A 16,289-nucleotide genomic window follows, 5' to 3' on the forward strand; every position below is an offset into this window, starting at 1 on the left:
AGGAAGGTAATCTAATTATAATATATACATGTGCCTAATAACAGGTCTATAAAACACATTAAGCAAAAACTGACAAAACAAAAGAGGAAAACTGACAAACAATAAAATCTGTATAATTCAATATCCCATTCTCAATAATAAAACAATTAGAAAATCAACAAAGATACAGAAGGCTTGAATAACACTCACCAATCCATATAGATCCAACAGACATCTATAAAACACTATACCAAACATAATACACATTATTCTCAAGCATATGTAGGACATTTTCCAAGATAAACCATATGCTAGGCCACAAAACTAACCTCAATAAATTATAAGTAAAGCATACAAAATGTGTTTTCAGACAACAATGGAATTCAATTAAAAATGAAAAGCAATAAATTTTTCAAATTTTAAAAACTACATAGAAGTTCAACAATACACAGTTAACAAGGAGATCGGAGGAAATCATACAAGAAATTGGAAAACACTTTTGATCAATTAAAACAAAAATACAATATATCAGAAATCCAACTAAAGCAGTCCTTACAAGGAAATTTAAAACTGTAAAGGGATATATTAGTGAAGAATAAAGATCTCAAATCAATAATCTAACCATATACCTTAAGAAAATAAAAAACTATACCCAAAATGAGAATATAATAAAGACTATAATGCAAATAAATTAAACAAAACAGAGAAACACAGAAAAAAGTAATGAAACATCTTTGAAAAGATTAACAAAATTGACAAATCTTTAGATAGATGGATAAAGGAAAAAAAGGAGAAGACTCAAAATTACTAAAATCGGGAATGAGAGGTCATCACTAACAACGTAACAGAAATTTAAAAGATTATAAAAGAATGTATGAACAATTATATGACAAGAAATTAGGTAATTTACATGAAAAAATACAAATTCCTAGGAAGACATAACATACCAAAACTAACAAAAATAAAGAAAATCTGAAAAGATCATAATCAGTCAAAATTTAAATTTATAATATTAAGCTTTCTCACACATGCACAAAAAAGCACTCACTGCTGAATTGTACTGAACATTTAAAGAATACCAATCCTCCAAAATGTCTTCCAGAAAATAAAGGAGATAATGCTTTCTAACTCATTCTATGAGGCCAAGTATTAGCCTGATATCAAAGTCAGACAAAAACACAAGAAAACAAGAGATGAATTCTCTTCTTGAATACAAATTTTAACATTTTCAATTGAAACAAAGTAAATTGAATCCAGCAACATATAAAAATTATCATAATCAGGATGAAGTGGAACTCACCCCAAGAATGCAAATTTAATGTTTGAAAATTTATTTAGGTAATATACTACATTAATAGAATAAAGGATAGAAATTATATTAGTTGCAGAAAAAAATGACAAAAATGCAATATATGTTCATGATAAAAAGGCTCCAAGAAGTTGGGCATGGTGGCACACACCAGCAATTCAGGAGGTCGAGGCAGAAGGATCACTAGTTCAAAGCCAGCCTCAGCAACTTAGCAAGGCCCTAAGTCACAAAGTAAGATCTTGTCTCAAAATTTAAAAAATAAATATATAAAGAGGGCTAGGGATGTGACTCGGTGGTTAAGTGCTCCCCTGGGTTCAATTCCCTGTATCCCAAAAAAAAAAAAAAAAAAAAAAAGCCCCCAAGAAATTAAGAATACAAGGGAGTCTTTCAACATGATAAAGTGCAAATTTGAAAAAACTATAGCAAATATCAGAAACTTTATGATAAAAGATGGAATCATTTTATTTTTCTGAGAACAAAACAAAGATGTCTGCTTATTCTCTCTCATCATTTCTATGCCACACTGCACTTAATAAATATTCTACCCAGGAAAAATAAAAATATCCTAGCAAGGGAAAAATACAAAGACATGCAGTTTAAAGGAAGGAGTAAAACTGTCTTTACAATGACATTATCTTGTGTATGCAAAATTCCAAGGAATCCACTAAAAACTAACATAAGAATTAAATAAGATCACAGTATACAAGACCAACATATATAAAAAAAATTGTATTCCCATTTACCAGCCATAAACAGTCTGAAAATAAAATAACTTTCACAATAGCATCTAAAAGAAAATACTTATGGATAAGCTTAATTTGAAAAGTTCAAGACATGGCGAAAACTACAAAACCATGTTGGGAGAAATTATAGAGGACTTAAATATGAGAAATGACATATCAAGTTCGTGGATCTGAAGATTTAAAATTGTTAACATGATAATACTCCCCAATTTGATCTATAAATTCAATACAATCTCTATGGAAATCTGTTAGTGTTTTGTTAAATTTGAAAAGTTGATTTTAAAATTCAACTGAACATGTAAGGAATCCAAGATAGCCAAAAGAATCTTGAAAAAAAATAATACCAAAGTAAGAAGACTCACTTTCTAACATCAACTTACTACAAAGTTGCAGGAGGATATGATGGTACTGGCTTAAAGATATATATATATATATCCACCAATGGAATAAAATTGAGAATCCAGAAATAAACCATAACATTTTCAGCCAATTGATTTTTGGCAAGGGTAAAAAGAAAATTCAATGGAAAATAATAATCTTTGCAACAAATGATGTTGAGACAATTGAATACCCAAAGGCAGAAATATTAATTTTGATGCCTATCGCATATCATACCCAAAACTCAAAATGGATCAAAGACCTAAGTCTAAGAGCTAGAACCATAAAAAGTCTTAGAAGAAAACTAGGAATAAACCATCATGATCTTGGAATAAGCAATGTTTTCTTGGATATAACACCAAAAGCACAATGACCAAAGAAAAATAGTTAATGAGATTTTTTTTAAAGTAAAAGAAGACTTCTGTGCTTTGAAGGACACCATCGAGAAAGTGAAAAGGTCAAAAATAATGGGAGAATATACATGGATATGTATTTGATGAGGGACTTGCAACCAAAATATAGCCAAAAGTCTTATACATCAACAACAAAAAGATATACAGTCCAATTTTTAAATGGGCTAAGGATCTGAAGACGTTTCTTAAAAAGATATACAAATGATCAAAAAGCACATAAAAAACACAATGTCATTTAGTTGTTAGGAAATGCAGATCAAAATCTCAATAAAATATCATTTCATACCCACTGAGATGGAAAGATGAAGGAAAAGAAGCCAAGAGAGAGAAAAGGAGGAAAAGAAGAAGAAAAGAAATGTTGGTGGGGATGGAGCAAAATACAAAATCCTCATACACTGCTAGTGAGAAGGTCAAACAGGGTAGTCATTTGAAAAATAGTTCAGCAGTTTCTTAATATTTAAAATTACCACATGATATAGCAACTTTAATCCAAGGTATCCACCCAAGAAAAAGAAAACATACACCTGCACAAAAATGTGTACTATAAAGTTTATGACAACATTTTTCATCATACTCAAAAAGTGAAAACAACCCATATGTCCATGATCTGGTGAATGGATAAACACAATGTGGTTTATCCATACAATAGTATAATATTTGGCAATAAAAAGAAACAAAGTACTGATACATGTTATAGCATGGATAACCTCAAAAACATGATCAATGAAAGCCAGACACAAAAAAACATACATACTGTGTGATTCTGTTTATATGACATCTCCAAAAAGTCAAGTCTTATAGGGATATAAAGTAGATTAGTGATTGCGTGAGGCCACAGTAAGATTGAAATGACTATAAATGAGCACATGGTTTCTTGGAAATGTTCTGTAATTGTTGCTAGATTGTAGTGATGGTAAAACAACTCTGTAAATACACCAAAAATTATTTAATTATAAAATCTGAATGAGTGAATTTTACTATCACACAACTGTCAACAATAACAAAAAAAAAAAAAAACACTGAAAGGAATTATACTCTTTAAAATGAGAAGAAACACAAAAGATAGGGGGTTAGAAGTTCAAAAGTAATGCACATATGAAGGATTTTTCCCCCCTTTCCAGGTATATTTTTGTTGTTTTTGCTTCCCTGCACACAGCTGCAATTTATAAAATATTTCAGACAGCCTAACAGAACTCAATGTGACAAAAACAAAAACATTAAGTCTATAAATGCTAAAATAGTTTTCCAAAGATTAAGTAACAATATTCCTCACATTATAATGAATTAGACTCCTAAATTTATTCAACTATAAAATAAGGCCAAAAGTATTTACACCTCACAGACTTGTGAAAATCATATGATTTAATTCAGGCTTAGCCTGATGCCTGCTATTAAGTACTCAATAGGTGTAAGCTGCCATAATTATAAACAGAAGGAATTCAGTCTCAATCTGATGATACTGCTCATGTGCTCTATGACTGATATGGCAAAAGCCCCCAAAGGAATAACTAGTGGAGTAGAAAAAAAAAAGTACAATTTCATATGTATATTATATTACAAGAGAATGAAGTCCATAAGTCCAAATTCTATAAGCTCATCGGCAATGAAAATGAGATCAACAGAAGAAAATCCCACTGGAATAAGTAAACCAAACTGACAGTCTTCTAAAAACACCTAATCTGTCCAAAATAATTTTACAGATATGAACACATGCCGCTTGTGCTATGAAGCAAATACATGAAAATTTTCCATCCCTATTCATTGTTTTAAACAAAGTTACTTCCTACCTCTGTCCAAAAATTCAACTCTCAACTAGTTTCATCCAAATAGCTCACCATGTTCTCAGTTTCCAGATATTCAAATCATTCAAAACACTCTATCTGAGCCTAACAGATAGAAAATTTAGAAAAACGTTAAGAATCAAAAGCTCTAGAATCATCCATAAAGGTAGAAAAAAATAGTTTAAAATATAGAGAGGATACCCCTTTCTGGCTTAAGACAGGAGAAATTAATTCAGATCCTCAATATTCTACATCAGAGATTTTTCCAAAACAAGCAAAAAAATTCTTTTAAATATTCAAGCACATGTCCCTACAAATGTCATGAATAAATTCCTTTATGAATTTTAAGTCTGTGAATTTAAATATAATATAGATATTGATAATAGTCTTCAGGCATAAATTTTGAAATCATACAAAGCACTCGATTTTAAACATCTGCCAAAAATCACATTCCATTACTCCAAAGCTGGCTAGCTAAGTATAAAACCAATAAACTATTGTCTATTGGCTATATCACGTTTGCCAGAAATCCATTTTCTTGTCAGGACCATCTCAAGACACTGTTATATTTATGTATTAAAACATGATGATTTTAGTCATTATTGTACTTTTCTCTCAATACTTACTGCTACTGAACTTTAAAATCTTTTTATCTTCTAACTCTGTCATTAAGTATATATCAACAGGACCTTATAGTGCTAACTCTGGTAACATACCTGAAAATCATTACCTCAGGAATAGGAGTCAGATGTCGTAAACTCTACAAGGAAGGCCAAACAATTGCAGTTTTATGCTAGCTGATAATGTAGGAGAAAACAAACTGAAAGATATTAGAGAAAATGCCAAGAGGGAAAGGTAATATTAAAGTAATAATATGTTACGATGATTATTGACTTGATATCCTCAAAGAACCTATCCCCACAACTTTATAGGCACCCTTATAGAAAGATAAGACTTCAAAAAACTATGAACCATGCAAAGTTTTCAGGATTTCTCTCCCATAAAAATTAAACAACTTTGTATATGCAAATTTTTCAGAAAGTGTGGCTTGATTTTTTTAATGAAAATATATGATCCCTGAAATAAATTTTTTATATGATCTTAATAATCTTTGGAGAAACCAAGTCTATAAACACCTGAGTATGTTCATGTTTTGAGGATCAAAGCATCATCATTACACCTACAGAACTTTGTTTTTCACCTTGACAATTAATCTACAGTACAGCAGAAGGTCAAGAGGTTTACTGAGATGATAAGAGAGTCACCAATATATTTATGTATTTTCTACAATTTATTTGAAAGGGGATATGGACTCAGTAACTTACAGAAGTACTCTGTCATGATTGTGGGACTTTATTTAGTCTTCTAAATTTGTGTGATGTTTCAATAATTATAGTTTTTACTTTGCTATATTTTTTTCACTCACCATGCTAAAAGAGAAAATTTAATGCCCTTTTTTAAAATAACAACTTTCTGATCATTTATTGATGTCTAATCCTATAATGCTCTGAAATCCTTCTGAAAATAATTATGAGTCCTCCTGATATTTAATTCTAATATTCAATAATACACTAACATTGTGACTATAGGATCATAATAGCTAAATGGAGCAATCTTTTTCATTAATGATCACAGATGAATCAAGAATTTTTATTAGTCTATATACAACTTATGCTTTATCAGCTAGGCTTATCAAGAAGTTCCAAATGCACAAAAACAAGGAGTTAAGATGACTTAGAATCAGAAAGTTAGAAGTTAGAAGGAACCTCATTGAGTTCAATCCTTCTGTTTAAACATTGTGGTAAATGAGTCCCAAAAAGCTTCAGTGAGTCACTCGTGGTCATGCTATCTTTAGTACAAGCCCACCTATATCATACTCGCTCATAAATAAGTATCTTACCTTTCTGATGATGACTTAGAGGTGACAGGATGCCCATGAACACTTTTTTTATTTTTATGGTCTAGAGAGATGACTTTATTTCTCAGGCTTCTTTTCCACTAGGAAAAAAAAAAAAACATGCACGACGTTAATAATAAATATAACAATAATATGACAGGAGGCACTTAAAGTGTTCTTTTTAATTAGAAATCTAAAATAAACAGCCAAAAGTTTAGTAGTACACAGAGAAAAAAATAAGTGCAATCTATGGAATACTAACATCTTTAATTCCAGTGCTGAGAATCAAACCTAAGGCTTCACACATCCTAGGCAAGTGCTCTACATGTCCAGGTCATATCTGCCTCTTTTGCTAGTGTTGAAATATAAATGCACAAAAAATAACTTTAAAATGTCAAGGTAACTTTAGTCCAGAAATAAATACTTTGAGATTTCCAACTTTAAACAACTATAAAAATTTGCAATGTTTAAAGAATAAGGGGCTAGAAACATAGTTCAGTGGTACAGCACTTATCTACTATGCACAAGGCTGTTTTCTATTCTTAACACCACAAACAAACAAAAATAAACACATAATTTTATTACTACATATTTGTTGTATGCAAAGTTAAATGGGACCTATGATACTCAAGTAAATGCATTTCAAACACTGGAAGGGATTAAAATCGGTTCCCTATGAAGTTGGGAAACAAAACAAATAGATATCTTACTAATATGTTTAGGTCTGATATGACTATGAAAAAGGGTTAAAAATGTATTTTCTTGTATATAAATAGTGTAAGTTATACATACACACACACACACACACACACACACACACATATATATATATATTTCCCCCCTGCCCCAGTACTGGAGCCTGAACCCAGGGCCTCATACTCACCAGGCAAGCATTCTACCACTAAGCCACATTCCTGGTACCAGTTTTTATATTCTCTATATCTTTATTTCCTTATCTGAAAGCTGATATAATAATAGTAACTACTTCACACACAAGTACAAAGATTACACATGTAGTAAGTTTTAAAGACTGCCTTCATCTAAGAGATATTTGTACATCTGCTATTTGTAGGAACTGTTTACAATAGTCAAAAGGTGGAAGCATTTCATATGTGCATGAACAGATTTATGGATGAACAAAAAGCTGTCTGTATATAAGGGTGTATACATATGCATATAAACATACACACACAATGAAATATTACTCAGCCTTAAAGAGGAAGGAAATTCTGAAACATGCTACAAAATGAGTGAATCTTGACCGTATACTAAGTGAAACAAGCCAGCAATGAAAGGACAAACACTCAAGTTCTGAACCTAGAGTAGTTAAATTTGTAGAGATAGAAAGTAGAATAGTGACTTCCAGGGACTGGGAAGAAGGGACAATGGGGAGCTTTTTGTTTTTGTTTTGTGGTGCTGGGGGACAAAGGTTAGGGGGGAGTTATTGTTTAATGAACACAGAGTTCATTTTTACAAGATGAAAAGACTACTGGAGATGGATGGTGGTGAAGGTTATACAACAATGTGAAAGTACTGTCACTGAACCACACCCTTAAAATGGTTAACATGGTAAATTTTATTTTATGTGTATTTTACGACAATTTAAAATAGTTTTTATAAGATGGGAGGAAAAACTACTCTCTTAAATGTGTCAATAAAGGTTGTTCTGTGTATACTGCAGGTATTCTATTATTACCACAGCCCCACTTAGTATAAAACACATCATTCAAAAGAAACAACGGTGAAGATCAAGAGAATAAACCTGCCCAACTGAACCTGTCTGTCTAAAATCCTGTGTCCCCTCCAATACTCTAAATCAGAATTATATAAATTCTCAGAAATCCTTACTATCAATATCCTAACCTAAACACATCTGTATAATTTTCAATAGTTCAAAATCTATCACTATTCTAGCAATATATCTATGCAAACCCCCCGACCCTTCCCTCATTCCCCTTTCTATAAAACCTCAAAGTCACTGTCAGCCCCTCCATAATGATAGTTTAAAAGATATGGGTCACTTTATCTCCCCAGTATAGCTACACTGATTAAAAGTCCTTTAATGATTAAAAAAAAGGGGGGTAGGTGGTGAATGACAAGGTTGAAATTATCAGGTTATGAAAGGGGAAAAAATTTTAATCCATGCTCTGAGGAGGTTGAATTCTATTATAAAAAGAGAAAGTCGCAACAGGGAAGAGATACCAAAGGGCAATTTTAGAATTAAAAAATGAAAGTAAAACTGTATTGGAGGAACTAAAGAGCAAAAGAGATAAAAAGGGAAGAATCAGTGAATTTGAAGAAATATCAACAAATTATCAAACTGAGAAAATAGAAAGTAAACAATTAAAAATGACTCAGACTCAAACCTGTGGTACAACACTAAAATATGCAACATTCATATCGCTGCAGTCTTAGGAGAAAAATAAAGAAGGTATACAGAAGGAAGTATTTGATACAACATGTATAATCAAAAAAATAAGACATTATACTCCATTTATGTATGATTTATCAAAATGCATAAATGCATTCTATTTAGGTCATGTATAACCTAAATACAACAAACTTTAAAAATTATTTAAAAATGAAAGAAATATTTGATAGCTAAAAACTTCTGTAATTTGATAAAAGACATGAACTTGGGCTGGGGTTGTGGCTCAGTGGTAGAGTGCTTGCCTAGCACATGTGAGGCACTGTGTCCATCTACAACTAGAAATATTTCTTTAAAAAGACTTGAACTTGCAGATTCAAAAAGTGTCACAAAGCCCAACAGAATAAATTCAAAGATCCCAGTCAAGATAAATTATGATAAGTGTATTGAAAACTACAGACAATTTTTGGAAGCAACCAAAGAAAAATGACACATTAAATGAGAGAAATGATTCCAGCAACAATGGTTTTCTCATTAGAAACCATGCAGTGGAGTAAAATTTTTAAAGTACTGGAAGAAAAGTACTGTTGACCCACAATTGAAGAGCTTTTGGTAAGTTTCCACAGTAATGAAGGCAAATTAAAGACATTCTCAGATTAAGGTAAATTTAAAAACTCAGAGACCAAACCTGTTCTAAATGAAATATGAAAGGAAGCATATCAGATCTAAGGATAGTGACATCAAAGGAAAGCATGAAACTTGTGGAATTAAAATAGAGGATCAGAAATAGTAAATATGCAAGTAAATACAATATTTTTTATCTTAAATTCTTTAAAATGTATATGAAAATCCAAAGTAAAAATCATAACATTGCCTGGAGATATTCAGCATAAGTTGGTTTAATATATATGATGATTACATCCTAACAAACGAAGGATAAAGAGACCTTGTTTTAGACCATTTTCTGTTGCTATAACAAAATACCTGAAACTGAATGATAAAGCAAGAGGTTTATTAAGCTTACATTTCTGGAAATTGGAAAGTCCAAGCATACAGTGCCAGCAACTACTTGATTTCTGGTGAGGGCTCCATGGTGGAAGGGCAAACAGGCAGGTACAGAAGAGAGGAATGACAAGAGGCTAATTCTCTTTTTAAAAATCTGCCCTCACAATAACTAAAACAGTCCCACAAGAATGAGAACACACTTCCAGGAAAAAGGCATTAATCCCTTTTGAAGACCTAATCTCTTAAAAGTCCCACAAACTCTCAACATTGTTACACTGGAGACCAAAGCCCCAACATGAGTTTTGGTGAGATGAATTCTATTTAAACCACAGTAGCCCTATAAGGTGGTAGTTTCTCCAAACCAAAGAATTAATTCTTAGTAGACTAAAAAGTATATATAATGTTATCCATAGAATTTACAAACATGTACATATGATAACTCAAAAGATACATTAAAATGGAATGCTAATATGAAATAGAATGCTAAGTATTTAAATGTCAAATTATAAAAAAGGGCAGGAAAAATTGCAAAGAGCAAAAAGAAATAAAAATGGGAAACAAATAATAAATTAATATAACTATACTCAAACATAACAAAAGAACGCAGTGTATTCCTTGACCATTAACAGAATATATTTAAATACAGTGTGAACACAGTAGGGACAATAGTGTTTTCTGACAATTATAGTGAATTAAAGTAGAAATCAATAGTAGAGAGTAAAAGAAAAAGCCTTAAACACATGAAAACAAAACAACACAATTGTAACAACATAATTCAAAATTATCCAAAACAACACAGAAATATGATAAAGATGGGAAAATTTTAATAGAAAATGATCATGTTAGTACATATCAAATGATGGAATAATTTCAAAAGAGCATCATCTCATAGAAATTGAACATGAATATATTCACTGAAAACAATTGTTCAGAAAGGAAAAAGGCAACAATTCACTGTAATGCAAGAATTCCAAATACAGCTAATGATGGTGAAAACAGGTCAGCTTTTATGAACTACCTCCATGCAACTGCCCATAATCTATCTCTATAACACATTAGCTATATGTCAATTTTTTTAGCTTTTTTGGGAGGGTAGTTTCTGTTATTTAGAATTTTCCCATAAATTTTAAACTCTCAACATCATTTTTTAAAATTTGTTATACTATGTATTTCATATTCACATCATTTTCATTACTATTATAAACTGTGTAAAGACTTTCAGAGTTCTAATTTATTTGTGAATTTGACTACAAGAAAGTACATTACCACTACACTGATTTTGTGTGTAAGAATTATGCATGTACATAAAATCACTGAAACATCCTCAATAAATTAAGAGACATCTGCATCTGTTAAAGAAAAAAAATCTCAAAATCTAGGATCTTCGGTTCCTGAGAATATGGTGGTAACCCACCAGCTTTTGATCAAAAGACTTAGGTTGTCTGACATGATATTTCCAATGACTGCAGGTATAAAGCTGGTTGAACACAATTACCAATAATAGTGAAATACATTTCTACATTCCACTTTTTGACCTATTTAGTTATGCATACATTTTGTCTGCTCATAACTCTTATACCTGTGAAACTGTCATTAGTATATTTATGTGTTTATGCTTGCGAAAATGACATCATCTCACCATTGAAAACATTTTAAATGTGTTATCTATTTTATTGTGTAAAGTGGCCTACAAAGTGCTCTGTCATGTTTTTGGTTCCTAAATAAATCCCCATTTAAAAATGAAAATTAAGGTTCCCACCCAGCCAGGTGATAGTGTTTGAGGGTCTCCAGGGTCAAGACCGCCGCGGGCGGGAGGCGCCATCGTGCCTCACTATTACGAGGACAAGCCAGAGGGCGGTGCGTGCGCGGGCGTGAAGGAGGACCTGGGCGCATGTCTGCTGCAGTCGGACTGTGTGCTCCAGGAAGGAAAATCTCCTCGGCAGTGTTTGAAGGAAGGATACTGCAAAGCTCTGAAGTATTCCTTTTTTGAGTGTAAAAGATCAATGTTGGACGCTAGATCAAGATTCAGAGGAAGAAAAGGATATTGATACCATTATGTTGAAAACACCAGAGGATTTTCCCACAGAAAGCCACAACAGGAAACATGAGCTTTGCTACATTTGTTTGGTTGGAACAGTTTTCCTTCTATGGAACGCTGGAGAAAATGGATGAATTCTGGTTTTGAATAAGTATAAAATGAATGTCTTTCTGAATCTAAGTTATTTTTAGTAGATCAGTTTAATTGACAGTTATAGGCCTGGAGCATAATGTGTTTTGAGAACTGTCCTAAAGTACAGAGAATGGAAAAATGTTATTTTCAAACCTGACTCTTCAATCAGATGACACCATTTGTACATCAGAAGGTGACTAATGTGACACTGGAGGCTGTCCGCAAGATGTTGACTGAGAAAGTTTAGAGTAAGACTTTTATCTAATATGTGCTATTTAGTTCTAAAATAAATTGTTTGGTTCCTTGGAAAAAATAAAAAAATAAAAAAAATTAAAATTAAAAAAATAAAAAATTAATTAATTAATTAATTAAAAAATAAAAATAAAAAAATAAATGAAAATAAATATCTTTTAAAGAATTTTTATCCTCTCCAGAATTATATTTTTGGGATTTTAGACTTCAGAGATTTTTTTCTTTTGATATTTCAACATTCAGAATTTGGCATTTGGGATTATATTTCTGGGGATTGTGGCCTAAACCACAGTAAATAAAAGCGCTGTCATTCAGGATTTGTCATTCCATTTCTGGAGCACAGGCAGGATAGATTGAGTATAAACATTTAAGGACCTAGGATTTTTAGAATGGTAAATGAATATTGGCTTCAAATGCAAGTAAACAGTGGACTTAACTCCTTTCAAAAGGGTCACAGTCTGCCCTTTGAAGATATGAAGTCACCCACTGACTTCTCACTAGCTATGAAGGTCCTAGATGGCATCTTCTTCCAATAGAAGATTATTTCTTCTACAAAAAATATTTGTTTAGTGCAGCCATCTTCATCAATGTTTTAGTTAGCTCTCCTAGATTAACTTTTTGTTTCATCTTGCACTCTAATGTTATGGAAAAAAGCTTCTTTCCTTAAACCTTATGAACCAACCACTGCTCACTTCAAACTTTTCCAAATTCTCCAAAACAACACAGAAGTATGACAAAGAATTGAAGAGGTTAAGGCTTTGTTCTGGATTAGGCTATAGCTTAAGGGAATGTGACAGCTGGTTTGATCTTTTATTCAGACCACTAAAACTTTCTCCATAGCAGCAATAATGAAGCTATTTTACATTCTTATCATCTGTTTTCTCACTGGAATTTGCACTTCAAATTTCCTTTAAGAATATTTCCTTTGCATTCCCAATTAGCCTGAATCTTTGGCACAAGAGGCCTAGCTTTTATCCTATCTCAGCTTTCCCTATGTCTTCCTCATAGTTTTTCTTTTTTGGCAATGCTGGAGACCAAACCTAGGGCCTTGGGCATATTAGACAAGTACTTTACAAAGTGTTCACAACTGATCTATACCCCCAACCTACCTTTTGATTTAAAATGAGAAATGTACAATTCTCCCATTCACCTGATCACTGAGGGGTTTTACCTGGTCTAATTTTAATACCGTAATTATCAAGGAATAAGGAGCCCTGAGGAGAGGGAAAGAGACAGAAGAATGATTTGCTGGTGAAAGCAGTCAGGACATACTCAACATTTATCAGTTAAGTTTACCAATTTATATAGGTGCAGTTGGGGGAGTCCCAAAACAATTAGAAGAGTAACATCAAAGATAACTGATAGGTGTTGGGGATGTAGCTTGGTAGTGGAGACTTGCCTAGCATGCACAAGGTCCTTCAATCCCAAACACCACCAAAAACAAACATACAAAAAAAACTAATTGCAGATCACTACAACAGATAAGATAACAAAACAGTCTGAAATACTATGAGAATTCCAAAATATGACACGGAGACATTAAGTGAACACATGCTATTGGGGAAAATGGTGACAACAGATTTGCCCAACTTAGGATTACCACAAACCTTCAATTTATAAAAAATGCTGCATCTGCAAAGTGCAAAAAAGCAAAGAGCAAAAGTCAAAGTATGCCTGTGTTAGCTCATAAATTATAAAAAATGTCACACTAATGCAAGATGTTCACAGTAAGAGAAATCAGGGTAGTAGGGGAAATGTACATGGGAACTCTATGTACTCCCCCCTCAATATTTCCATAAACCTTTGTTCTATAAAACAAAGTCTAGGGCTGAGACAATACCTAAGTGATAGAGTGCTTGCCTAGCCTGCATGAAGCCTAGAGTTCAATCCCCAGCACCACAAAAATAAATAAATAAACCCTAATACTTTAAAAGAGTAAACTGGCAGAGCCAAGTACTAGCAAAGATAGATCATCTAGAACTCTCACGCAATGCGGCTAGAAATATAAAATGATAAAACATTCCGGAAAAGTTTGGCAATTAAACATACACTTACCATGTAATCCAGAAATTCCATTCCTAGGTAATTACTCTAGAGAAATTAAAATTTATGCTCACACAAAAACATGCAAATATTACAGCAGCTTTATTCATAATCGCCAAACACTGGAAATGACTCAATGTCCTTCAATGAGGAGGATGAAAAAACAAACTACTTACATACACAAAAATATGAATAAATCTCAGAAATTATGTTGAATGAAACAAGACACTCTGAAAACATTATATATTGTTTGATTACATTTAAGTACTATTTGAGAAGACACAGAATCAGGGCTGGGGATATAGCTCAGTTGGTAGAGTGCTTGCCTAGCATGCCCATAGGCCGTGGGTTCAATCCTCAGTATCACCAAAAAAAGGAAAAAAGAAAACACAGAATTATAGAAGAGAAAACAACAATGTTGCCAGAGGTTGGGGGAGAAAAAAGAATTAACTAAAAAGTGGAGAACACAGAATTTTTTGTAGTTATGGAACATGTTCAATATCTTAACTGTGATAATTATGACTGACTCAAAGAACTATACAGTCACTCAAGAAGTATAAATCAATACAAACACACACATCTTTGTTATTGTGGTAATTACAAAATGTATATATCTGTTAAAAACGGAAGAATTATAATGGATGAATTTGAACTAATCCAAATTAATCTTCAAAGAAATTTAGTTTTTAAAAGGTCAAAAAATTTGAAGTCTCTTTAAAAAGGAAGATATACAACAGCTAATAAATACATGAAAATATTTTAATATCATTACTTAAGAAAGGTAAATTAAAACAAAGCCCAAAGTCCATCAACAGAAAATTAGATAAACAAATTGTGGTACAGTCATAAAAGGGAATATTACATAGGAATAAAAAGGAACAAATCAATGATACACACAAAAAAACATTGATAAATCTCAAACAGTATATGGAGTAAAAAGAAGCCAAAAACATACATACCAAATGACTATGTTCAAGAAACAGTAAAACTACATCATGGAAATAGAAATGAGACGACTGGTTGCCAGCAGTGTGGGTGTGTGGGCAGTGAGGAAAAGACAAAATGAAAATGGACACAGAAATTTCTAGGGTCATGTCAACGCTCTCCATCATGACTGTATGTTGGCTGTATGTTATTCTGGGCAAAGATTATCCAATTATAATCTGTATAGCCTATTTAATAATGAAATTATGTTTCAACAAAAATCACGAATAAATAAATGAGTGAAAATTCTGCTAAGGACTATGTAAAGAGTCATTTATTTCTCTCTCTTTTCCTCTAAAAGCAACAATAAAAAAGATAGGTAGGGACAACGTACCAAGATATCAGTATAGCCAGCCTTAAACTCTATAAACTATGAAGTCCACCTAGAGCAATATGGGGGCAAGGTAAAACTGACATGCACCACTTCCTATCTCAACCAGGATGCAGATATTTTAAAAATTAAGTAACATTAAGGAGTAAGATAACAAGCTAGTGACAGGAAAAAAATAAGTTCTTTAAAGAACCATGTTTTATTCAGTGGTTTAAAAGGAACTAAGGAAGAAAATTAGCCATTAGCTTCTCAGGAAAAGGAGATAATGAAATGAAGAGGAATTGAAGAAAAAGAGAAGATACTGGATTATGACACAAAGAATCCATACCTATAAAGCACTCTCTATATCTGCCTCATCAATGTCAAAAACTAAGGAAAGACATGCATGCCTCAAGGGTAAAGGATGTAAAAATACAGAGGGAAAAAAAAAGGGGTAAAGGAAAAAAACAAAAAGGATCTATCCCAAGAGACAGTATGTACATACATAAAAATTTTTATCCCACAATAATCCTATATCCTAAAAAAATAAAATAAAAATATGAATTCAAAGAGATAAAAACAATTCACTTAAAAATATGGGGTTTGTTGTTGTTGTTGTTGTTCCTATCAAATTAGAAACAATTTTAATGTGTGATA

General features: G+C 32.2%; 2 protein-coding genes across 9 annotated transcripts in view; one reads left to right on the plus strand and one right to left on the minus strand.

The window, feature by feature from the left end:
• SENP7 (SUMO specific peptidase 7) overlaps positions 1 to 16,289 on the minus strand; it is a 130,371-nt gene that overhangs the window by 95,280 nt on the left and 18,802 nt on the right. For 6 of the 8 annotated variants that reach the window (XR_013757405.1, XM_079101379.1, XM_079101382.1 and 3 more), the window contains exon 4: positions 6,504 to 6,601. Coding sequence is in view for 7 of the 8 variants with exons in the window: in XM_079101379.1 (XP_078957505.1) it covers positions 6,504 to 6,601 (98 nt within the window). In the remaining variant the exon portion in view is untranslated. Of the gene's footprint in view, positions 1 to 5,319; positions 5,364 to 6,503; positions 6,602 to 16,289 lie in introns of those variants that run through there. The other 2 variants (XM_079101381.1, XM_079101383.1) reach the window with 2 other exon arrangements.
• On the plus strand, positions 10,860 to 12,350 carry LOC306670392 (cytochrome c oxidase assembly factor 5-like; the record flags this gene model as incomplete). The annotated part of the gene is made up of 2 exons (XM_079155075.1): positions 10,860 to 10,872; positions 11,665 to 12,350. 2 exons carry the CDS (start codon positions 10,860 to 10,862, stop codon positions 11,919 to 11,921), a joined length of 270 nt encoding a protein of 89 aa, XP_079011201.1. The 3' UTR covers positions 11,922 to 12,350.

The sequence above is a fragment of the Sciurus vulgaris genome (assembly GCF_902686455.1).
Source record: "Sciurus vulgaris genome assembly, chromosome: 10".
NCBI lineage: Eukaryota > Metazoa > Chordata > Mammalia > Rodentia > Sciuridae > Sciurus > Sciurus vulgaris.